Source organism: Felis catus, chromosome D4 (genome assembly GCF_018350175.1).
Source record: "Felis catus isolate Fca126 chromosome D4, F.catus_Fca126_mat1.0, whole genome shotgun sequence".
NCBI lineage: Eukaryota > Metazoa > Chordata > Mammalia > Carnivora > Felidae > Felis > Felis catus.
The window spans coordinates 11,881,811-11,906,167 of NC_058380.1; the positions used below are offsets into that span (position 1 = coordinate 11,881,811).

The 24,357-nt window shown below is 41.9% G+C and overlaps 1 protein-coding gene across 6 annotated transcripts in view; it reads left to right on the forward strand.

The window, feature by feature from the left end:
- The window catches only part of TJP2 (tight junction protein 2), a 129,970-nt gene that overhangs the window by 75,445 nt on the left and 30,168 nt on the right, over positions 1 to 24,357 (forward strand). For 5 of the 6 annotated variants that reach the window (XM_023243331.2, XM_019815742.3, XM_006939079.5 and 2 more), the window contains 6 exons: positions 12,858 to 12,911; positions 15,254 to 15,378; positions 16,796 to 16,898; positions 19,108 to 19,687; positions 23,368 to 23,471; positions 24,103 to 24,256. In XM_023243331.2, the coding sequence (XP_023099099.1) occupies positions 12,867 to 12,911; positions 15,254 to 15,378; positions 16,796 to 16,898; positions 19,108 to 19,687; positions 23,368 to 23,471; positions 24,103 to 24,256 (1,111 nt within the window). In that variant the 5' untranslated portion in view covers positions 12,858 to 12,866. Of the gene's footprint in view, positions 1 to 2,529; positions 2,640 to 12,857; positions 12,912 to 15,253; positions 15,379 to 16,795; positions 16,899 to 19,107; positions 19,688 to 23,367; positions 23,472 to 24,102; positions 24,257 to 24,357 lie in introns of those variants that run through there. The other variant, XM_006939077.5, reaches the window with a different exon arrangement.

Below are 24,357 nucleotides of genomic sequence, written 5' to 3' on the forward strand. Positions count from 1 at the left end.
TGTTTTAACCTTCATTTGATCCTCAGAGTCCATCCAGCAGGTTACACTTTGTAAACATATGCTGAGTGAATGAGTAAAGAATTAGTGATAGTGTATTTGCATATCCATGTTCCACAGCAGCACTGTGCAGCATAGCCAAGAGGTGAGAGTAACCCAAGTGTTTATTCATCAGTGGATGACCGGATAAACAGAATGTGGTATACACATACAGTGTAATATCATTCGGTCTTAAAAAGGAAGGAAATTCTGATGCACGCTACAAGAATGAACAGAGAACATTAGGTTAGTGAAGTACGTCCCAAACAAAAAGACAAATGCTGTAAGACTTCACTTAGATGCCATACCTAGAGTAATCAAATTCAGAAACAGAAAGTAGAATGGTAGTTACCAGGGGCTGGGAGGAGGGGGCACTGGAAGGTGGTTTAATGGTGTTGATTTCAGTTTTGCAAGATGAGTCTTGGGGACTGGATGTACAACACTGTGAAATATTTAACACCACTGAACTGTACAGTTAGAAATGATTAAGATGGTAATTTTGTTACATATTTTTAAAAATACAATGAAAAGAATTAGGGCAGAAACTGTGACTTCTGGAAATCACTGTAGAAGAATCTGGAATTCTTAAGTGGTACAATGCCTGTGACTTCTGGGCAGTATGCATAAATTAAGGAAAGAAGTATTTATTTCCTTATCAGGGAAGCTCAAGTATTTTCTAAAGAATGGTCAGAGTCCAGGAGGGAGCTGCTTTGTGTCTCCCCTCCCTGCCTAGGTTCTTGTGCTTCTCTGCTCCTAGGACCCAGTGAGCCCTGGGGTGAGCCTGGCCGCTGTGCGGTGAGCCTGCCTTCACCCGCACAGCCCAACTGAGTACTGAGCATTCCTTCCTGCCCTTCTTGGTGTAAGATTTGAAGCAAACTTTTATTCATTTCCTACCCTGTTTTGCTGTTGTTGTTTTTTAAGTTTATTTATTTATTTTGAGACAGAGAAGCAGAGAGAGAGGGACAGACAGAATCCCAAGCAGCTTCCATGTGCCATCAGAGCAGAGCCCAATGCGAGGCTCGAACTCATGAACCATGAGATCATGACCGGATCCAAAATCAAGAGTTGGACGCTTAACCGACGGAGCCACCCTAGCATCCCTCCTATTATGTTGTTCTAATGCTTATGAAGAACTTATTCTTGTAGAGTCCAAGGGAATGACCTGAACATTGTCATGCCTCTTTAGCACATGCCCTTTGTAGAGGTTGCCTCATTTCAGGCTGACAGTGGCCCTCTGAGGTATTATCCCATTTATTTATTTATTTATTTTACTTACTTACTTACTTACTTACTTACTATTTACTTATGAGAGAAAGAGAGTGCATGCAGGGGGAAGGGGCAGAGAGAGGGAGAGAGACAATCCCAAGTAGGCTCCATGCCTACCGTAGATAGCCTGACACAAGGCTGGATCCCACGTCTGTGAAATCTCAACCCAAGCTGAAATCAAGAGTTGGCCGCTGAAACAACTGAGCCACACAGGCATCCTTCCCCATTTTCTAAAGGTGGAGACAGATTATTGAAGATCCCACAGCTAAGTGACGGAACAAAGACCACTCCATATTGTCTGCCTTTATAGTGCACATTCTTGCCTGTGCTTCAAGTTGCTTCCTGTATGGTCTCCATCTCGTGGTCCAGATTCACCACACACCTTAACGCCAGACAGTTCAGATAGTGTACTCTTCACACTTACAAACTGCTTGGTCTGGTCCCTTAGTGTAACATACATTAGAGTACCAAGAATGACTGGAACCCCAAGACCGTGCTTTTGAAATCCCAAACCCAACTTTGAAACCCCAGGCATCCCATAAAGTCTCTGCTAGATGTTGAAAAACCTAAAATGTACTTTTCCACTCTCTCCCACCATTGGTAAAAACAAAGAAGGAAACAAATAATACAGCTCTTTGTTATTCTTTTATCTGCTAAACTTACAGAAAGATTAGGGAGAAGAGAAAACTCTACTGAGTGAACACTCTGTCCCCCAGTTGGCTCCCTGCTTCCTCTCGCCTCCAAGGATGTGAAACATCTTATCTTCAAGCCTTTAATTTCTATGTAACATTAGCAGTTCGATTCACCTGAAACATTACCAGTTCATTTCTAGCCAGCTTATACCTATTGTGTATGTGTGTATGGGAGGGTCTGTATAAATAAACCCTTCTCTAAATGTTCATTTCCAGAGTACTGCTCCAAAATGTCCTACTTGCTTAATAATTTCTACTTCGATAGTTACTCTGTATGTCTAACAAGAATATTTGCTCTGATTCTCTGGTTCCCTTGCGTGGGAGAAAGGAGGGAAAGAAAGCCCTTCAAGTGGTGTAAATCCAGACTGCTTTCTATTTTTCCTCACAAGTGGTGCTTTTCAAAGCGTTCCGGTGTCCCTGCTGTATGGATGTGTCACTGTGCGAGATGACAACAGGATTTGCTGGGAATGTGGGCCACTATTGTATCCGCCTTACGTAACCACGTGGAGTGGTGGCAATGGGTGAGCAGCCTGGGGTGTAGGCAGTGGCCTGGCCGATTAATCTCCAGAGGCCATGAAGACTGCTCAGGTCCTCCAGAGGATGTGGAGCCAGGCTGTTAAAAAGTTTGGGAGACTGAAAGGCCACGTGAGTCCCTCTGCAAGCTCTCCCTCTTTTCTTTCCCAGCCTTTCTTTGCGGGAAGTGGTTGGGGAGCAAAAGCTTTCGCACAGTGATTGCTTTCTCTTCGGATTTATTTGCCCTTCTGGCAGCTTTCAGTAACAAACTGTGACATGCAGCTTGTAGTCAATGGTGGGTTTTAGAAATACTTGCCTCATTTTTAGCAGACATGTGAAACTGATAGCCTCTTATGGGATTTATGAGTCAAATACTGCTGTCTTGCATGTTTTGGGAGTCTGCAAGTACGTTGTTGCTTCCTGGGAATGACTTAATATACTCCTCGTAGAAGATGTTTGTGTTTGGGGATTTATTTTGGGGTAAAACTTTTTGCTTCCTTATTCTGCAGAAATCTTTATTCTTATATCTAGGTTCTTCAGTTACAGGAAACAGTTTTTGACATGTTCTTTTCTTCCTCTCAGCGTTTTGAATGGCAAGTACTACTGTAGCATGTATGAATGTTTACTTTTATGGCTTGGGGTTTTTATCAGACAGCTCCCATAATTATGGGCTAAGTTTGAATAATCTGGGGTGTTGACTTGGGGTATATAGACATGGGAGCCCTGTACCCCACTGCTCCCCCAGAGCTAGCTGATCTCTCCCTCACCTTCCTTCCATACGCCTCTCAAATTATTGCCACCACCCTGTCTTTCCCGCCTCTGGTGGAAGTGATCACATTTTCTTCTGCTCTTTCACTTTGCAAAGTCTGGGCTTAAAAAATATTTGGTATAAGGTCCCTGTCCAGGAATTGGGTACACCTTGATGTTCACTCATATGCACCTACCCTATTTTTTATTTTATTTTTTTAAATGTCTATTTATTTTTGAGGGAGATTGGCACGAGCAGGGGAGGGGCAGAGATAGAGGAAGACAGAAGCGGACTCTGTCCTGACAGCAGAGAGCCTGATGTGGGGCTTGAACTCATAAACTGTGAGATCATGACCTGAGCCGAAGTTGGATGCTTAACCAACTGAGCCACCCAGGCGTTCCTGCCCCCCTGTTTCTGAACTTGTGAAGCATTTGGTGCAGGTGCAGGAATTACAGATCTAAATCATAAAGCCTGGTAGTAAAACAAATACCCAGGAGCCCATCATGCACATCCATGGAGCCTCATGGAGATGGACAGAAAGTCCTTTCTCACTCTGCCTCATTTCATCCTGTAGTTTGTGGTTTTCATTCCCTTGCTTTTTCTTTTTTTTTTTTCTTCATAGTTTTACCACACACATGCATATGCATCCCTAAGGAAAAAATTAGTTTTGCTTGCTTTTTCTTTATTGTGGTAAAAAAAACCCCAAAACCCGCAGAACATAAAACTGAGCATCTTAACCATTCTTAAGTGCACAGTGCCATAGTTTTGAATATATTCACGTTGTTGTGAAACACTGCTTTCTGAACTATATCAAAGTGATATCAGGCTCTGCACATTCTTCTAGATGTTTTTCACTCAGTGTTTTATTTGAGTTGCATCTGTGTTGTGGTATGTGTGGCTCTAGTTTGTTTTCACTACTGTAGAATATCGCATTTTAATAATATATTATGATTTACTTGTCCATTCTGCTCTTGATATTAATTTGGGTTGTTTCCAGGTTTTGGCTGTTGAGAATGTTGCTGTGAATACTCTTTGTGTGTGTCCTTGTCACATATTCATACATTTCTCTTGGGCCTCTGCCCAGGAGAGAAATCACTGCATCATGGGATACGTGTATCTTTGGCTCTGATCCATGTAGGTAAAGCTCCTCAAGGCTAAGCAACGGCTGAATACTGACAGCAATTCTGGGATCTGTACACAGCCAGGCACAGGTTGGGTGGGCCGAGTGGCCCAGTTTGAAATGAATGAGCTGAAGCCCTCAACTAAGCTGCTGTAAGCTGGCAGCCTGTCCCCTGGGGGATGTCCCAGGAGAGGATACTCTGAGGACTGTGTGACTGTGAGGGGTGCTCTCTGTTTCCCAAAAGGTGTTTATAGAGATGAGGCGGGAAGACACTCAGTGATTTTCTTTTTGGGCACACCTGTTGTAAACGCTCCACGGGCTCTGATGGTTTTTATTCACCAGTGTATCCCGAGTGCCACAAATCACAGGCTTGGCACATAGTGGGTACTTAATAAATGTCTTTGAATGAAGGAATAAATGAGGGAGTGAATGAATGAAGGGGCTTCTCTGAGACCTTCATAGAAAGTCCCAGTTCTGTGGACTAAATACACAGTTATGGTATATTTTAATAGCTTTCAAAAGAACTATTAAAATGTATTTTTACTTCAGGTTCCCCGTCTTTAAAAAATAAGATTTTAAATTCATCACTTGGTGTAACAGAACATATGTTCTTTTAAATACTATGTTTAAATAGTTAATAGTTTATGTCCCAACGCATTACCAATCCTAGGTAAAGAAGCCACTTACAATCTGATCAGTTCATACAAGTTGGTGAAATCTTTGGGCACGCGGCAAGGTCTGATTGATTAAAAATTTCAGTCAGTCCTGGGGCGCCTGGGTGGCTCAGCCGGTTAAGCATTCGACTTCAGCTCAGGTCATGATTTCATGGTGGTCCGTGGGCTTGAGGCCCACGTCGGGCTCTGTGCTGACAGCTCAGAGCCTGGAGCCTGTTTCGGATTCTGTGTCTCCCTCTCTCTGCCCTTCCCCTGCTTGCACTTTGTCTCTGTCTGTCTCTCTCTCTCTCTCTCAAAAATAAACGTTTAAAATAAGTTTTAAAAATTTAATTCAGTCCTGTTGGGGTGGCAGTGGTAGGAATAGGGGTTTAATTCTCTTTCTGATAAATCTAATTTAAATTACCCCTGTGCGCAGCACAGGGGTAGATTAGATAGTATAATCTCATTATGGAATAGTGAATTTCAAAAGCCAGGTTCATTCTACCTTGGGCAATATTTTAAAAATAAAGTTTTGTGGCAACTCACTTATTTGGTAAATGATAAAAATTTTTAAATCCAAAACCTTTATTTTTTATTCAATTTTAGTTTTGTTTTTTTTTTTTTAACATTTATTTATTTCTGAGAGAAAGAGGCAGAGCATGAGCTGGAAGGGGGTAGAGAGAGAAGTAGACACAGAATTGGAAGCAGGCTCCAGGCTCTGAGCTGTCAGCAAAGAGCCTGAACAGGGCTTGAGCCCAGGAGAGGTGAGATCATGACCTGAGCTGAAGTTGGCCGCTTAACTGACTGAGCCACCCAGGCGCCCCTAAATCCAAAACTTTTAAAAGAGAACTTGTTTTTTTTAATTTTTAAAATAAAAATGTATTCTAAAAGTAATGTATTCATATAAAAATATTCTCTTCCATACCACAGCTCCTGGGGAAATTTTAACATTTTTTGGTATTTATTCTTCCCATCTCTTCCATGTATGGTTATATAAATACATATATTTATAACAATAAGAATGGAAACAGTGATGTTTTGTATATGGATTTCTCCCTATAGACATTTGAATATGATCTATATATGTAACCAGTCTCCTATTGTTGGACATTTTAATTACCTTTTAAAAATTACACTCAGCTATAAAAAAACTTATATGTTTACCTTAGTGTACTTGTGCAGATAATCCTGTAAAATAAATTGCTAGAAGTGGAACTGAATGATCAAGGGGTAATCAGATTTTACATTTTGATACTTATTGTAATATGCCCCCTGAAAGGTTTTTTATTTTTAATTTTTTTTAACATTTGTTTATTAAAATTTTTTTAACGTTTGTTTATTGTTGAGAGACAGACACAGAGTGTGAGCAGGGGGAGGGGTAAAGAGAGAGGGAGACACAGAATCTGAAGCAGGCTCCAGGCTCCAAGCTCCAAGCTGTCAGCACAGAGCCCTACGCAGGACTCGAACTCACAAACCATGAGATCGTGACCTGAGCCGAAGCCGGACGCTTAAACGACTGAGCCACCCAGGCACCCCATAACATTTATTTATTTTTGAGAGAGAGAGAGAGAGAGAGAGAGAGAGAGAGAGAGAGAGAGAGCGCGCGCGCAAGCAAGCAAGCTTGAGCGGGGGAGGGGCAGAGAGAGAGACACCCACAGAATTGGAAGCAGACTCCAGGCTCCCAGCTGTCAGCCCAGAGCCCGATGCGGGACTTGAACTCACAAGCCATGAGATCATGACCTGAGCTGAAGTTGGACGCTCAACCGACTGAGCCACCCAGGCACCCCTTCCCCCTGAAAGGTTTATACCAATTTATATTCCCACCCTTCCCACCAAGAGCGGATGGACCTGAAAATATAAAGCCAATTAGCTGTTCTTCTCTTTAATTGAAAATGTAGTAATCATGATAAAGAAACTTTTAAAAAATTGATGGCAGTTAAGTAATTATTTTCAATGCCTATGCATTTCATTGTGTTGATTCATTTAACCCAAATATCACTCCATTTTTGGACATTTGTGCTCCCTCCCACCCCAGAGCAATGCCCATTCCTAGGGGTGATTGTTATGGTATTGGTTAGTTATTTCCTGATGGTTTTTATTTAAAATTTTTTTTACTTTCTATAATTTATTTATTTTTTATAATTTACCCAGGTCAGTTAGCACATGGTGCAACAATGATTTCAGGAGTAGATTCCTTAATGTCCCTTACCCATTTAGCCCATCCCCCCTCCCACAACCCCTCCAGTAACCCTTTGTTCTCCATATTTAAGAGTCTCTTATGTTTTGTCCCTCTCCCTGTTTTTACATCATTTTTGCTTCCCTTCTCTTAACATTCATTTGTTTTGTACCTTAAAGTCCTCCTATGAATGAAGTCATATGATATTTGTCTTTCTCTAATTTTGCTTAGCATAATACCTTCTAGTTCCATCCACATAGTTGCAATCCTGATGATTTTTTTTTTTTCAACGTTTATTTATTTTTGGGACAGAGAGAGACAGAGCATGAACGGGGGAGGGGCAGAGAGAGAGGGAGACACAGAATCGGAAACAGGCTCCAGGCTCTGAGCCATCAGCCCAGAGCCCGACGCGGGGCTCGAACTCACGGACCGCGAGATCGTGACCTGGCTGAAGTCGGACGCTTAACCGACTGCGCCACCCAGGCGCTCCCGCAATCCTGATGATTTTTAGAAGAGTATTCTGAAGAAGGTCTTGTGTGATGTTTCTTCTTTTTTTTTTCATTTAAATTTTAGTTGGTTAACATACAGTGCACTATTGGCTTCAGAAGTAGAATTCAGTGATTCATCACTTGCATACAACACCCAGTGCTCATCCCAACAAATGCCCTCCTTAGTCCCCATCATCTAGCCTCTCTCCCACCCACCTCCCTCCATCAACCCATAGGTGTTCTCTATCATTAAGAGTCTTCCTGTGGTTTGTTTCCTTCTCTTCTTCTCCCCACCCCTTTCCCGTATGTTCATCTGTTTTGTTTCTTAAATTCTACATTTGAGTGAAATCATATGGTATTTGTCTTTCTCTGATTGACTTACTTCACTTAGCATAATACATTCTAGCTCCATCCGTATCCTTGCAAGTGGCAAGATTTCATTCTTTTTGAAGGCTGAGTAATATTCCATTACACACACATATACACACACACACACACACACACCCCACATCTCTATCCATTCATCAGCTGATGGACATTTGGGCTCTCTCCATAGTTTGGTTATTGTTGATAATGCGTGCTATAAAGTTTGGGGTGCATGTACCCCCTTCAAATCTGTATTTTTATATCCTTTGGGTAAATACCTAATAGTGCAACTGCTGGATTGTAGGGTAGTTCTATTTTTAGTTTCTTGAGGAACCTCCATACTGTTCTCCAGAGCAGCTACACCAGTTTGCATTCCCACCAATAGTGATGTTTTCTCCTAATGTGTACGGATATAGCTATATTGAAAGAGGAATTGGCATCTGTATTTATTTTACCACAACATCCAGGTTAATTCACCCTGTTGAAATTTGCCAGCTTTGAGGTAGAGTCAAGTGTAAGAAGATGAACTTGGAGAGCATGCATGCTAGTAAAGTCATTTCTAGTTGGTAGGTGATTGGTTAAGGCCACATTGAAACCTGAAGGTGTCAGGGCGTTAGGAGGTGTTCTGTGGAAATGGAAAGAGTGGATCGAGATAATTCTAATCAACCAGGTTTCTGCTTACTATTTCCTTTTAAGAAAACTTTTTTTAAAATAGAAAACTTTATTAAAATCTTGGAAAACTTGCGTTATACTGGCACACGTTGTAAATGCCGTTTTAAACACAGACTGCAACATTCCAGAGAGGAATGGTGGTGATAAAGCCCACCTAGCACACTAGACCTTATTGGCACTCAAGTTCCCAACCTGACCACCTCAAGGGTGCTGTCGAAGAGGCAGAGGGCCACTGACTGTAACAGAACATTTCCTTTAAGAAAACTTTTAAGTAGTAGAAATCAGTGCTTTAACCACATTAACAAGTGATAAATAGACAGTGTACCCACTTCTTGGTTCATTGAAAAGAAAACCTTTTTGAGTGCCTACTCTGTGCACCCACTGCTGTTCTAGGAGAAAAGGGACGAAATGGAGTGAGTGAGATACAAAAACCTTACCTGAAAATCCACTTCCATTTTCTTTCAATTGATAAACAGTGGTCGGGGCGCCTGGGTGGCTCAGTTGGTTAAGTGTCCCACTTTGGCTCAGGTCATGATCTCACTGCTCGTGAGTTCAACCCCACATCAGGCTCTATGCTGACAGCTCGGAGCCTAGAGCCTGCTTCAGATTCTGTCTCCCTCTTTCTGTCCCTCCCCTACTCATACTCTGTCTCTCTCTCAAAAGTAAATAAAATATTTTAATTAAAAAGAAAAAACAGTGGTCATGGTGAAAACTTTTGTCACCATGTCAAAAGTCTTTGTCAGAAAGACGTATGGTCTTTTTGAATGTATACCTGTTTCAGTGTGTTGTGCCTTCATTTAACCTAAACATAACCCCATTTTGGATGCTGATACCCGTCCCTCCCCAGACCCCTGTCCTGCCACCATAGCACCTGGTCGTAGGTGTGCTGGTAGCATGGATCCTAGTTCTTGCCTGTTCCAGGACCATTTGTATTTTCTTTTTAACTCTAGAGGTGGTTTTTTTATTCTAGTTTTTAATCTAATAACTCTGATCTCTTGGAGCCAGATGGTATTAGCCATGGAAATGTCCTTTTAAAAGTGAGTACATAGTGGGAGGGTGAGCTAAGGGATTAGGACTTCCTCTCAATTTGACTAATCAGTTAGAGCTACTCAAGAGTAGGCTGGTTTACCTTCTGTACAAACAAAATTGCCTTTTCCTAAGCCCCTCTGCCAAAGGGAACAGATGATCTGCTCCAGTAGATCGGTTGATAGACTTGCCTTTTATGTTAAGCTGTGTTTTTCTCCCCAGTCAAGAGAGTTTGTTAACTGGGGAAAAAAGCACATCATCTAGACATTTTTCAGTTCTTTACTCTCTCTCATATTAGTATCAGTGCAGGAATGGCAAATTTGATTTGAAAAAATTTTAATGTAAAACAACTAGTTTTCTTAAAATTATTTTAGTTTGTATATAAATACAGTAAGGCCTCTTATTTACGTATTTCTTTGTGTCCTTAGGTTTTAGATAGTCTCTTATTAAAAGACATAGAGCTTGATGGACCTTCTTGTTTTTAAAAAAATTTTTTAAACTTTATTTATTTTGAGAGAGAAAGCAAGCAGGGGAAGGGCAGAGAGAGAGAGAGAGAGAGAGAGAAAATCCAAAGCAGGCTCCATGCTGTCAGCTCAGAGCCCGATGCGGGGCTTCAATTTATGAACTGTGAGATCACGACCTAAGCTGAAACCAAGAGTTGGACGCTTAAGCGACTGAGCCATCCAGGCCTCCCTGGACCTTCTTGTTTGATTGTGATTACTCTTCTATATTCTTTCTATATTCTAGTTTGCATTTTACATTTGTGCTGTTTTTGTTTTTGTTTTTGTTTTCTAAGTTTCCCCTTTTGCCTCCTTTGCCTTGTTTTGGATTGACTTGTTTTGTTGTTTGTTTTGTTTTTACCTCTGCTATGTTGGAAGTTATGTACTGTCAGTATTCCTATCGTGGTTACCCCAGAAAATTTAACATGTAGATTTGACTCAGTGAAGTTTAAAATTAATCAGCAGTTTAACTCTGCTCCTGAATAAAACATTTAGAGTAATCTAATTATGTTCAAGTCTTCTGGATTTACATGTGTGTTGTTTATACTTTGGCTCTGTCTTATTTGTATTAAGTCTAACAGGTTATACATTATTATTATAGTTGCATACAGCCAATACGTGCTCAGGCTTACTCATGTTCCTTCTTGTGTTTTGGGTCTTCCTTCTGGGATTATTTTCCTTCTTTCTCAAATATCCTTTGGAAATTGTTTTATTGCTGGTCTAGGGTACTAATCTCTCCCAGTTTTTATGTTTTAAAAAAATGTCTTTTATGCCCTCTAAATCAACATGTATTGTGTTAAAAATATTCTGTTAATTTTGGGCTTCCATCATTGCTGTTTAAAAGTCAGCTGTCACTCGGACTCTTCTTTTGTAGGTAATCTCTCAGGTCTAGACTGTTCTCAAGTCTATATGTATTTTTTTCTGCCTTGAAATTACCATGTATTTAAAAGTGTTTTTTCCCCATCTCTACCACCTCCCCCCCCCCCCCCCCCATTTACTCTGCTTTTGATGTATTGGGCTTCCTGAACCTGAAAAATCTTTAATTCTGGAAGAGTCATTATCTCTTTGAGTACTGCATCATTCCTGTACCCTTTCAGCATCTTGTTCAGGAAATCTAACCAGATACATTGTAAATAAGACTTCCTTGGTCTTAACTGTTCTTCCAGGATGTCTCACTTTTTAAATGTTTATTGCTGTGTTCTGGATAACTTCTTCACATCTGTCTTCCAATTAATTACTCTTTTCAGCTGTGTACAGTATGTGGCTCACTCCACTGTTTATCTCAATTATATATTTTTATTTCTAAAATTTTTGTTTGCCTTTTTTCAGATTTCCTTGGTCATTTTTGATGTTCCCTTGTCCTTTCATTACATTTCCAATTTCCCCTTTTAATTTCTTATGATAAACATACATGTTATATCCACTTCTTTGAGTCTGTGATTGATATTCCCAGCATTTATAGTCTTTGGTTCTGCAGTTTCCTGTTTTAACTCTCACTCATGGTGGCCCGCTTTGTGTGTGTGCGTTCAAATTGTCAACTTCTGTTCCTCAGATACTCATCTGGGGGATTCTCTGAAACCTGTGTTTAGTATGTTCCTTGGAGAGAATTTGCATTTGCCTCTGTGTCCCAGGGTGGTGCTCCCTTGCCTAACCACTTTTAGCAGGTTTTGAGGAGATGTGGTACTATCTGTAATAAGAATTTTAGTCTCAAACCTGTGTGAGTACAGGTCTGTTGGTAGGAATTCTCCAGGGAGATAGTTTTAGTTATTTCCGCTCTACTCAGAGCCAAGGAACATGCCCCTGCCATCTCCATCTGCCCGATGGAGTTTTTCCCCTACTACATCCACTCCCATCTAATCTCCCCCCTGTTTGGGTCCTACAGCTAGCTTATCTCTCTTCCCAGCCTTCTGTTGGAATGCCCGCTTCGATACTGGTTTATCTCTCTGGCTTTGAGCTTTCTTGGCATTTCTAGCCTTTAAGGATTTCTCCTCAAAGGCAGCCTGCATTTAATGGATTTATTATTAGTATTTTTAAACTGATAACCACTATTTTCAGGCTTTTCTGGACACTTATTTTGGAATACTGTCAGAAAGGAAGCCCCCATCTATTTATGCAGGCATTTTCATCTTTCACACTCAGCAGTAACCCATGGAGAAAAGGCACTCTCTGACAAGGCCAGGGATTCCTTTAGACATTAAAAATGCATAAGATTTGCCTAAGAGGTCATCTTTGACAGGAGGAGGGGAGAGTGACTTAAAAAAAAGGAAATAAGTATCTGTTTAAAACTCTAGATTTCTTTTAAGGGATTTTATAATGACTGCTTTGGAGCAGTGGTAATAAAAAAGTTCAGCACTTAATATTTCAATTTTTTAGGGTCTATCTCTTACTATGTATTTCATTACTTTCCATTTGTTAAGACTACCATTTGATTGAAGGAGTGTTTGAAAATAGGTAACATAATGTTCCTAAAAAATATCAACTCCTTTTAGTGTGTAGAATGTGTAAGCTGGACTTTATATAAAGACATCTTGAATTACAGCTTTATTTCTAGCATTGAAATGTTTGTGGTTTAAACAAATTGGTTTTGCTGTTTGAAAACAGGCCCCAGGCATGGAAGAACTGATATGGGAACAGTACACTGTGACCCTACAAAAGGTGAGTGCTGCACAGTTCATACGTGCTACAGTCATGTTCTCGAGCTCACGGGTCATGGATCCTATTCACTTTCAGCCACAGTGTTCCCCCCCTTAAGGTGGATGATGCATTGTAGCTGGCAGTAATTACTGCATTATCAAAGATTTGCATGCTATTATATTTTTTGGTTAAGGCCCGTGTAATAGAAAATTATAGAGGTTACTTAGTGTATTCACCTATCACCAGACAGAACAGGTTATGAAGAAAGAGAAAAGGAGGGAAGAAATGGAAATAACCTCTACTATTTAAGGATGTTGAGGTAGCTTCTGCAACTTCTATCATTTTTATTATGACGTATTAAGTTCAAACTAAATTTTGAAACATTGGTTTGACAGAAGACATGGGTTATATTTCTTATCCCACTCATGATTAAAGGAGGTTTTTTTTTTTTTTAAGTTTATTTATTTTGAGAGAGACTGAGACAGCATGAGAGGGGGAAGGGCAGAGAGAGGGGGAGAGAGAGAATCCCAAGCAGGCTCCACGCTGCCAGTACAGAGCTCGAACCCACGAAGCTGCGAGACCATGACCTGAGCCGAAACCAAGAGCTGGACGATTAACCGACTGAGTCACCCAGGTGCCCCTGTCCAACTCATGATTATATCAGGAGGTGCCGAGTTAATCAGATTTTTAAAAATCCTGCCCTCCTTCCCCATGGGACTGAAAGACAACGTAAACCAGATAGAAAGGTATTTCACTTAATTTTTACGGCTTAATTTTTACGGTTGTTTCATGGGATTGCTCCTCTTGATTAAATGAGGTAATGCAGATGGCCTCTAGTACATGGAGTCCAGCACATAATGATTGCTTCATAAGTGTTAGTTCTAGTCCCTTTTACTCTCCTGACAGCAGATTCGAGGTGGGCATGATAGGTGTTAGCCCCACTTGAAACCAGCACAGCCACCAACAGTCTGTAAGTGATTTGTGTGCGGCTGGGCTGACCTGAGAAGCACTTGTGGTCCTGGGGTCTTATTCCATCAGCTGCCCTGGTCAGCATCTCTGTGACTTTTGTGGGCTCTGCTGGTCTTAGTCCTGCTCTGAATCCCTCCAGGCTCTGGATTGTAAGTTCCTAGAGGAGTTGTATGTTCCTCAGAGGGAGAGTTTTCCTTTAACCCTTAGAACTGTGAATTTTTCAAATCCTGACTTGAGTGAAAAGTTAGTTCCTGAATAAATGAATTAGTCCTGGTTGAAAAACACCCACGTCAGTGCTTAGGAGCTGAAACTTCCGGAGTTAAGTAACATGACATGGTTTCTTTGGATGAGTGCTTTCTCCCCTTGGGTCTTACTTCTCAACTCTGGTCGTCTTCTGACTCTTCTCTGCACCCTTCCACCAGCATTTCACATACCCCTTGAGTTGTGGGCCTCAAAGTGGCAACGATGAGAGACATTTTAAGTCTGGTATAGAGGACGGAGCTACCTCTGCATAAACCAACTACTAGGTGATGGTGCTGCCCAGTCCAAGGCCATGTAATCATGGGACAATCGCCTAGCCTTTTTTGTGTTGGTCATTGTCACCAGTTGGCATAGTGGGTCCTATGTAGGAAAATGGGGGAAGACTTTCTTGTATTCTTGGAGTACATTTTTACGTAATCAGACCCTGATTTACAGTTATAGTCACATGCCCATATCATCTGCATGAAACTTTGGGAGCGTAGCTTTTTTAAACACTGAAATGAAAGGGTTATTTATGTATTATCCAGGTTCACTGTTTTACATTTCTAGACCAATTGTGAATGTAATTAGTCTGTATTTTCTGTCTTCTATGTACACAGGAGTTTAATGTTTTGCTCTCTCATAACATCTTAAAACTGCTTATCTTCATATCTTATCTTTAAAATCCATTTACTTCTTTTTTTCACCCTATTAAAATGAAACCACCAGTTCACCTAACTTGGAAGTTAAAGTCATACTTTAAAAATAGGGTTTTCAGCACGGATTCAGTTGTGACTGAAACTCAGGCCAGGATATGAGAACAGGTATGATTGCTGATTTGAATAGCATATCCCTGTTTGGACAGAAGATGTTATTTCCCATGCCAGCCCCTAGTGATAACTCCAGGCTGTTTTATCAGTCTTTTCCAGCTTTCACAAGACTGTTCCTTTTAGATAAGGATTTCCCTTTGTAAACTTGTCAGCTAATCATGATGGTGCCTTATTTTGTCATTTGTGTCTGTGAGCCCTCTGCTCTTGAGCTATCTCTGGTTATTGGTTTGACCTTTATTTTACTGAGTGCTTGTAATAAATCCCAAAAGCCACTTACAGAAGGATTTTTATTATTTTAATTTTTCTCTTAACTCCAATGAACAGGATTCCAAAAGAGGATTTGGAATAGCAGTGTCCGGAGGCAGAGACAATCCCCACTTTGAAAATGGAGAAACATCAATCGTCATTTCTGATGTGCTCCCGGGGGGGCCCGCTGATGGGCTGCTTCAGTGAGTGTCCTTGCACCCCAGCCCCTGCCTGCCCCACTGGTTGCTCCTAGACAGGGTATGCACTTAAAAAAACAAAACAAAACAAAAAAACCAAACTTGCATATATATATATATAAGAATTGAGACCATAACATATCATGCTTAAACAATCCCTAAACCTTTAGAGGAAGGAGAGCAGTCATTTCCACAGGAAAAGAGTAATAACTATCACAACTATCATTCCTAGGCTTAGGAATCATTTCTGAATGTGGAGTACAAAATCAGCATGCTCTCCTCCCGGCCCCTAGCAACCCAACCAACACTTTATACTTATTTTACCTTCTATTCATTAAGGATTTAATGAGGATACTTTGGCTTAATGATGATCTGATTTGTGTTTTTTTTTGTTTTGTTTTGTTTTTTGAGAGAGAGAGTGCACACACAAGCAAGGGAGGGGTGGGGGGGGAGAGAGGGCAGGAGCGGGGGGGGGGGGGGGAGAGAGAGAGAGAGAGAGAGAGAGAGAGAGAGAGAGAGAGAGAGAGAGAGAATATATCTTAAGCAGGCTCCACGCTTAGCATAGAGCCCAATATGGGGCTCGATCTCACGACTTTGAGATCGTGACCTGAGCTGAAATCAAGAGTCGGCCACTTTACTGACTGACGTACCCAGGCACCCCAATGATGCTCTGACTTATAAGAGGGATGTGGAAACTGGGAAAACTTACTACATGAAAACACAGGTTTTCCAAATGCCAGCCTTCTGTTCTGAAGAGATCATGCCATTTTTAAAAGAAACATATCTGAGTTCCCTCAGGACAGTTTCTTAGGTCAGAATCTAAAATTAATTATATGACTATCTTGTACAGAGAGCTCAAAAGTTTAGGATTTATTGGCATATCAAGTCTGTATATTCGTATCTAAGTAGTCTTTCATACAGAGAGCAGTGTAGGATTTAAAAAGTGATTTTGGGGATGAGGTAAGTAAGAGGGTTCTAATGACCTCAATATTTCCTTAATAACCTCAGGCAAACTCCTGACCTCCTCCCCTCCATAAAAACACAGGTGGATATAAACCTGCTCTGGGGGCTATCTTTAGACTTCCTGAAGCCCACCATGCACCGCGGGCAGGGAGGGCCTAATGCAGAAGTTCCTTTTGTGCCTAGACCTTGCCACTGCCTAGTGCCTCCTGGAGGGACCCTTTGGTATTGGTCCCCCACTGGCTTCCCATAGACAATGTCAAAAGTGGGCTGAGCGGCTTGTGGGTTCCTTCCTGGGAAGAGTTCAGATTGAGTTGACCGATTCGGCCTCAGAAGTCGTCAGACACTGAGCTGTTTAGTAAGCATTTTGGGTCAATTTGTTGCTTTTATGTGTTCCCAAATAAACGATTTACAGTGAATAGATGGGAGTTTTTCACATCTTCTTTTTATTTTTTGTTTGCAGAGAAAATGACAGGGTGGTCATGGTTAATGGCACCCCCATGGAGGATGTGCTCCATTCATTTGCTGTTCAGCAGCTGAGAAAAAGTGGGAAGATTGCCGCCATTGTAAGCTCTGGGTTTGCTTTTAGCTTGTCTCCGTAGCATCTTGTTTTTTTTGTATGATCAGAAGAAAATTACCACTTGCTTTTAAACACTTGACAGAATTTAGGGGCTGCTACTTCTTGTTGCCCCTGCTTTGGGGTGATGTTACGGATGATGTAAATATGTAAGTAGTCTCTCCCTGCCTTTTCCTCATGCTGCTAACTTCCAATGACTCTGGTATTTGAGTGAGTTTGCCTTAGGAACCAGGCTGGACAATCCTAAGAGAATTCCCTAGATTGAGAACACTTGTAAAACAGTATTAATTTGGAAAATAAATTTCTGCTCAAAAACCCTTTTGTAAAGGCCCACACAAGATCTGTTATATCTTTTTTTAAATTTTTTTTTTTTTTTTAGTGTTTTTATTTATTTTTGAAGGAGAGAGAGTGAGACAGAGCATGAGCGGGGGAGGAGCAGAGAGAGAGGGAGACACAGAATTCGAAGCAGGCTCCACGCTCTGAGCTGTCAGCACAGAGCCCGATGCGGGGCTCGAACTCACGAGCCGTGAGATCATGACCTGAGCTGAAGCCAGACACTCAACCGACTGAGCCACCCAGGCACCCCTAGATCTGCTGTATCTTAATAAACTACAGTTTCTTAGGAGATACTGGCGGTCTGTAGCATTCATTCATTTGCTCAGTCATTCATCAGCAAACGCTGGGTGAGCAGCAGCTATGAAGATGCCACCTGAGCCTGGAGCAGGGCTGTGCTTCAGGGAGTGCCTACTCGAGCCAGGCAAGTGGACACATGAAGCCAGAAGTGGAATATGGTGTGTTTAAGGACAGTGCTAGGGAGATGTACTGGGTATGTGGTATTTAATTTTTTTCCCAACTTCATATTATGAAATTTTTAAGCAAAAAGAAAAGTTCTAAGATTAGTGTAACGAACACTTCTATATCTTCTACAGTTTTGTTTTTTTTTCTTAATGTTTATTCTGAGAGAGAGAGAGTGTGCCCACAGATGTGAGCAGGGGAGGGACGGGGAGAATCCCAGTCGGGCTCTGCCTGTCACAGAGCTGCTCTCAGCGCAGAGCCAGGAGAGGGGCTGGATCTCACAAACCCTGAGATCATGACCTGAGTTGAAATCAAGAGTCAGACGCTTAACTGCTTAAACACTGAGCCACCCAGGCACCCCTCTTTTACAGTGTTAATATTCTGCCATCTTCACTTGAGTTTTTCTTTTTTAAAATGTTTATTTATTTATTTTGAGAGTGGGGGCATCCGCGTGTGAGTGGGGGAGGGGCAGAGAGACAGAATCCCAAGCAGGCTTCAGGCCCACAACCATGGGATCATGACCTGCGCTGAAATCAAGAATTGGACGCTTAACTGACTGAGTCACCTACGTGCCCCACTTGATTTTTCTTTCTCTCTCCCTTTTCCTTTTAAGTTTATTTTGAGAGAGTGCAAGTTGGGGAGGGACAAAGAGAAGGGTTAGGGCAGGCTCTGTGTTGACACCAGACAGCCTGACCTGGGGCTCAAACTTCATGACCTGAATTGAAGTCCAATGCTTAACCGCCTGAGCCACCCAGGCGCCCCTCCACTTGATGTTTTTATGTATATAAACACGTATTTTCAGTAAACCATTTGAAGGAAAGCTGCAGATACGACAGTGTCAATCCTACTTACTTCAGCATGCATCTCCTAAATAAGGACATTGTTTTACATAACTATAACACTATGAGGAAATTAATGACTTTAAAGTATCATCTAATACCCAGTCCATATCCCAAGATGTTTTCAATAGACTTTTCTTCCCCATCCAGGATTCCAATCAGGGCTCAGGCATTGCATTTGGTCATTAATCTCTTCAATGCCATTTAATCTAGAAGGGTCCTTCTTTCTCTCTACCCTCTCACTACGCTGTCCCCTCCCGCTCCATTACTGACACTGACTTTTGAATGAATTAGGCAGTTGTATCCAGAATGTTTCAATTTCTGGATTTTCATTTTCATAACTTAGTGATTTAAAGTCCCTTGATGCTATTCAGAACACTGAGTAGAAGCAGATTTTAGAGGCCCTGTGTTCAGAGTTATACTCATGGCCTTATTATACTCAAGGCTTAGTGAGTTGGCGGGGACAGAGTTTTACTGAAAGGAGAAGCAGGGCTGGGCTCTTAACCCTGCATTCTCTGTAGCTGTGCTTGTCCTGCATCCCCCCTGCGTTTGCTTGAATGACAGGTGGTCAAGAGGCCCCGGAAGGTCCAGCTGGCCCCACCCCAGGGCAGCCCGTCTGTCGGTGAGGATGACCGCGCTTTTGACGTGATGGACGAGTTCGACGGCAGAAGTGCCCGCAGCGGGTACAGCGAGAGGAGCCGGCGCAGCAGCCACGGTGCGCGCAGCCGCAGCTGGGAGGACAGTCCGGAGAGGGGGCGGCCCCACGAGAGGGCACGGAGTCCAGAGCGCGAGCGCAGTCGTGGCCGCAGCCTGGAGCGGGGTTTGGACCACGACGACTACGGGCGGGGCCGAGAGCGCAGCCGCGGCCGCAGCCTGGAGCGCGGTTTGGACCACGACGACTATGGGCGGGCCCGGGAGCGCAGCCGCGGCCGGAGCACAGACCGGGCCTACGACCGAGCTTACGACCGAGCCTACAGCCCGGAGGAGTACGGCCGCAGGGCCCAGCCCGATGCCCGATACGCGGCGTCCCGGAGCCGCAGCCGCGAGCACTTGCACTCCTGCAGCCCCAGCCCTGAGCTGAGGGGGCGGCCGGACTCGGACAGGCCCATCGGGGTTCTTCTGGTGAAAAGCAAAGCAAATGAAGGTAGGCATGCTTGCTGAAGAAGAGCACTATTACAACAGCTAACTCTTACGTGGCACTTACTGTGTGCCAAGCACTGACCCAGATGCTTTGTGCCAGCTGGCTCATTTCTTCCTCGTAACCACCGCATGTGGGAGTTACTTATATCTGCGTTATGTAGACAAGGAGACTGAGGCACAGAAAAGTTCATTAACTTGCACAAAGCTGTGTCACCAATGGCAGAGCCAGGCTGCAGAAATGTGGCTTTAAACTCCTAGGCCAGGGGTTCTCAAAGCAGCCTATGCACCACCTGGACACTCGCAGTAAATGCAGATTCTCAGGCCCCAGCCCAGCCCCGCCGAGTTGAAACACGGAGAGAGACCACAGAGTCTGTGTGTTAACAAGCTCTCCTGGTGAGCCTGGTGCAGCTTGAGTGGTGAAACCATGAGAGTAAATCAGACTCTAGCTGATCTTGAGCGTTTGCTCTGTGCCAGGCCTGCGCTGAATATATAACTCTTAATCTTCACCAGAGCCCTGTGTGGTAGGTAGGAGACTTCACTCCCGTTGCCCACTGGGGAGCATCGTCGTGCAGAGAAGTTTTGGTGTGCCCACAGATGAGGAGGGCCCTGGTCCAGCCTGCCTGTCCCACATTGCATTCCTTGGAGCACTTGCACATGGTTCAGCTCATCCAAAATTCACTAAAGCCCCACGTGGCAGTTAGAGAAGCCAGCAGTCCCTTAGTTAGGCAAGGATTGGAAACTTCAAGAAGGGAAGCGACTTGCCCACATCTTGAAGCCAGGAAGTGGTGAGCCAGAACACAAATTGCATCTCCTGGAAGTAGATAGATGATCAGAAACAAGTAGGTGGATGAACAAGGCTTTAGAGCCAGTGCGGAGATGTTCCCTGCATTGGTTCTTGGTTCTGACTTTTTAAATTGTCATATATCTTTTATCTCTGTTTGTTCTTTACTTCTCCTTCCAAGAGGAAGAACAATGAAGAGCACCCAAGAATGCAAAGTTAACTTCTTGCCCTTTAGGTTGGGAGCTGACATTTCACATAGCCTGTCTGATGAGAGGGTTTGTTTTGTTTTTACTTCTAGTGGAGCACAAAGTTGAGTCTAGAACTAGGTGCCCATCGAAATACCTAAAGAATAACACAAGGATGTGAGTAATGTGCTATGCAGAGTCCAGTCCCAGAAAACAGAGAGAGGAGTGAGTCGAGACTTTCCTATCTCTAAGGAATGCGCATCTTAGGAGGTTTAAGGATTCTACAGAATCTTTACAACCATTGATAATGATATATTAATTTATCAACCTACAAGAATTATAGAGTAAAAACCATCCTGCTCCCAGATTAGAAGAGGGACTGGAGAAATTTTGAGAAAGATGACCTGGCATGAGACCTCCCTCAGAGAGGCCTGATACACCTTCTATAGGACTGGTACTCCAGGTTCTTGAGTTACCCAAGATAGTGCTTTTCAGACTTTTCCTTCTCTCTTTTTTGCCTCTTTCCCTTTCCTTTCCCTCCTCCTTCCCTTCCACTGCAGAAAGAACCACATCTTGCAAACAATCACGGATGCATCTTCCTATCAAAAAACTTGAACAAACCTTTCATGGAACAGTACTTATTCTGTGTGATGCATTCTGAGAGGTTCCATTACATTTTAAAATACTGTTCATAACTTACTACATTGATTTCAAGACTCACTAATGAATCTTGAAAAGATCTTGTCTGTAAGAGACGCCTAAGTCATGCCTGGTCTTAGTAATACTATCAAGGATAGAAGGGGCTATGTCCCTTTGTTGAGACAGCATTTTATTCCTCCTAGGCCATTTTGTTACTTAAACTTGGAATTCATTGGGGGGAAGAAAGTTCCAATTTTTAAAAGATAATTTTGCTGTTTGTTAGGATTACACAATAATTTGGCTATCACTGGCAAGAGTTGCATAAAAACTAATCTTCAAAGAAATCTAACAGTAGGAAAGACCTATATTTGACTAATAAAAATATCCATTTGAATTGCCCCGTTGCATTTCCTGGGCACCAGATAGCTTTGCTGGTACGTGTCTTAGAAGCTGGTCAACTCATTTTTTTCTCCATTTAAGAGATGCCCATAATACACCAATAACAACCTATTTGCAACTGTACAGTAAGACTGCAGTTTTTAAGAGGATAGAAGAATTGACACATGAGAAAGAAGTCATCACTCAAGCTGTCATAGCCTTCTGTGCTGGGCTGTGAGGCTGTTTAACCAACAAGGAACTGTCATCCATGAAAGAAGATGCTGTCTTACCCTTATTCTTTCTCATCACCTTCCTAAAGGGGTGGAGATGGACCTCAGCTTTTTCAATTGTTGTCGTAAGATCTGATGCTAACTCACTGTAAAGCACTTAAAATTTATTTTAGGGGACAAACCGGTAGTTGCCAGAGGGGAAGTGGGGGGGGGGATGGCTGAGCTAGGTGAAGGAGATCACTTACCATGTTGGGCACTGAGTAATGTATAAAATTACTGAATCATTATATTGTACACCTGAAACTAATAGAACACTGTATGTTAATTATACTTGAAAAAAAAACTTATCTTTAAATCTACTTCATAACTTTTTTAAATGGTAGGAAGTTACTTTGTTTTGAAATTGTAAGATTTTGAGTCCAGAACAATAATAATAAATTTGAAGGTGCCTCTTTTTAAAACCTGCTGGGTTGTGGTTCCTAAAACAGCAAAAATTTATCCTTAAATTAGGTATTTTCATAAGTCTAATAAGTAAAATCAGAAGAGTCTGAATAGTATTTAAAATACTTTTCACTGTGCATATTTAGTAAATACAGTGTTTTTTCTTTTCAGAGCAATCCAAGGTTCACAAACCCCCTGAGTACACAGGTTTTACTTCAATACTTTATTGCTTGGCTTGGCTTACTGACCTGTTTTCTTCACACACTGAAATTTCTTCACTGCCAAACCCACACAGCTAAGTCATTACACATGAAGGGTATACCACTTTCCTTTCTGTAGGCAACTGCACTGTCAGCAGAACATCTTTATTGAGATGTACTGAGTTGGTTTCTTTGGGCCCCATTTTGAAAAGTGTTCATTTTAGAGCAGATACTCATATAGCCTTCACCTAGTTTTTCCATTTGTCAACATTTTGCCACATTTGTTTTCTTTCCCCTTCTTTTCTCCCCTTTCTTCCTTCTCTCTTCCTCTTCCACACCTCTTCTATCTCTCAGTGGTTTTTTGGAACCACTTGAAAGTAAACTGCAAGGGTGACCCCCTTTAGCCCTAAATATTTCAGCAGGTATCTCCCGGGCATAAGAACATTCTCCTATATAACCAAAATGCCATTGTGGGTTCTTGAGAAAATTAACATTAATATCCCTTAATATGTTGTAGTGTGGTTCATTTTGAAGTTGCTCTAAAATAACGTATCCCCCCTCCCACCTCTGTCCCATACTGGATCCAGGACCTAGTGAAGGTTCATGCGTTGCATTTGGCTTTTATGTCTCTTTCAATCTAGAACAGTCCTTCTGCCTCTTTTGTTTTTTATGTCAATGACTTTTTTGATGAGTCCAGGCTGGTTCTCTGACAGAATGTCCTATGTGCAAAATTAATTTTTCATAAATATTTAAAAATTGACCTAAGAACCAGACTAAGTGTTCTGAACAAGTTGATGAAATATGTGTATGTTTATGTGTTTGTCTTCTAGAGTATGGTCTCCGGCTTGGGAGTCAGATTTTCATAAAGGAAATGACCAGAACTGGTCTGGCAAATAAAGATGGCAACCTGCATGAAGGAGATATAATTCTCAAGGTTGGTGATACAGGGTAGAGAACAACTGAATTCATGTTTATCTTTCTAGTCCAAATTTCCTATTTGAATGCTGATAGAGTGAAACTTTGATGAGATGGGAGTCAATAATAAGACAAAAGCTGGGAAGGGCAGTGGGGTGAGATTTTTATCACAAAAACCAGACATGGAGATTTGTAATAGTGTCATGTTAGTTTTTTAAAAAAAATTCATTGAATACTTTCTTATTCCCTGTTTATTTAAAGTTTAAGCTCCTATTCCCTAAACTAAGGAAAGATGAGAGGGAGAGTTGGTAGTACATGAATGTTGAATGTTTAATAGTTTCTGTAAACCTCTCCAGTCAGGAAACATGTTCCAGTAGTAAACCAAACCATCGTCTTGAGCTTGGAAGTTAAATAAATTAGCAGAGTAACTTAAGTATACCACAGCTCTCTCATGCCTGTCTTTGAGATCCAGGCATGCAGGGTTATATTTAATTTAAAGGATAATCCATTTTTATTCAGTCATCCTAAAACTCATGTTGTTTGAATAGCTGAGCAAAGACTTTACACTTTTAGAAGGGCAAAATACAAACTTTCTATTTTGCTGTGAACAGCTGCATCACATGTAACATGACCATTATTCATAAACACAGATAAATGGAACTGTAACTGAGAACATGTCTTTAACGGATGCTCGAAAACTGATAGAAAAGTCAAGAGGAAAACTCCAGCTAGTGGTGTTGAGAGACAGCAGGCAAACACTCATCAACATCCCGTCGTTAAATGACAGCGACTCAGAAATAGAAGGTAAAGAGGGGGAAGCCTGTGAGCTTGGCTGGAAACAAGGAAGGCTGTTGCTTTTCCATTCTCACTGTAGCATAGCCATCCAGCTGGAAGTTAAATTTACA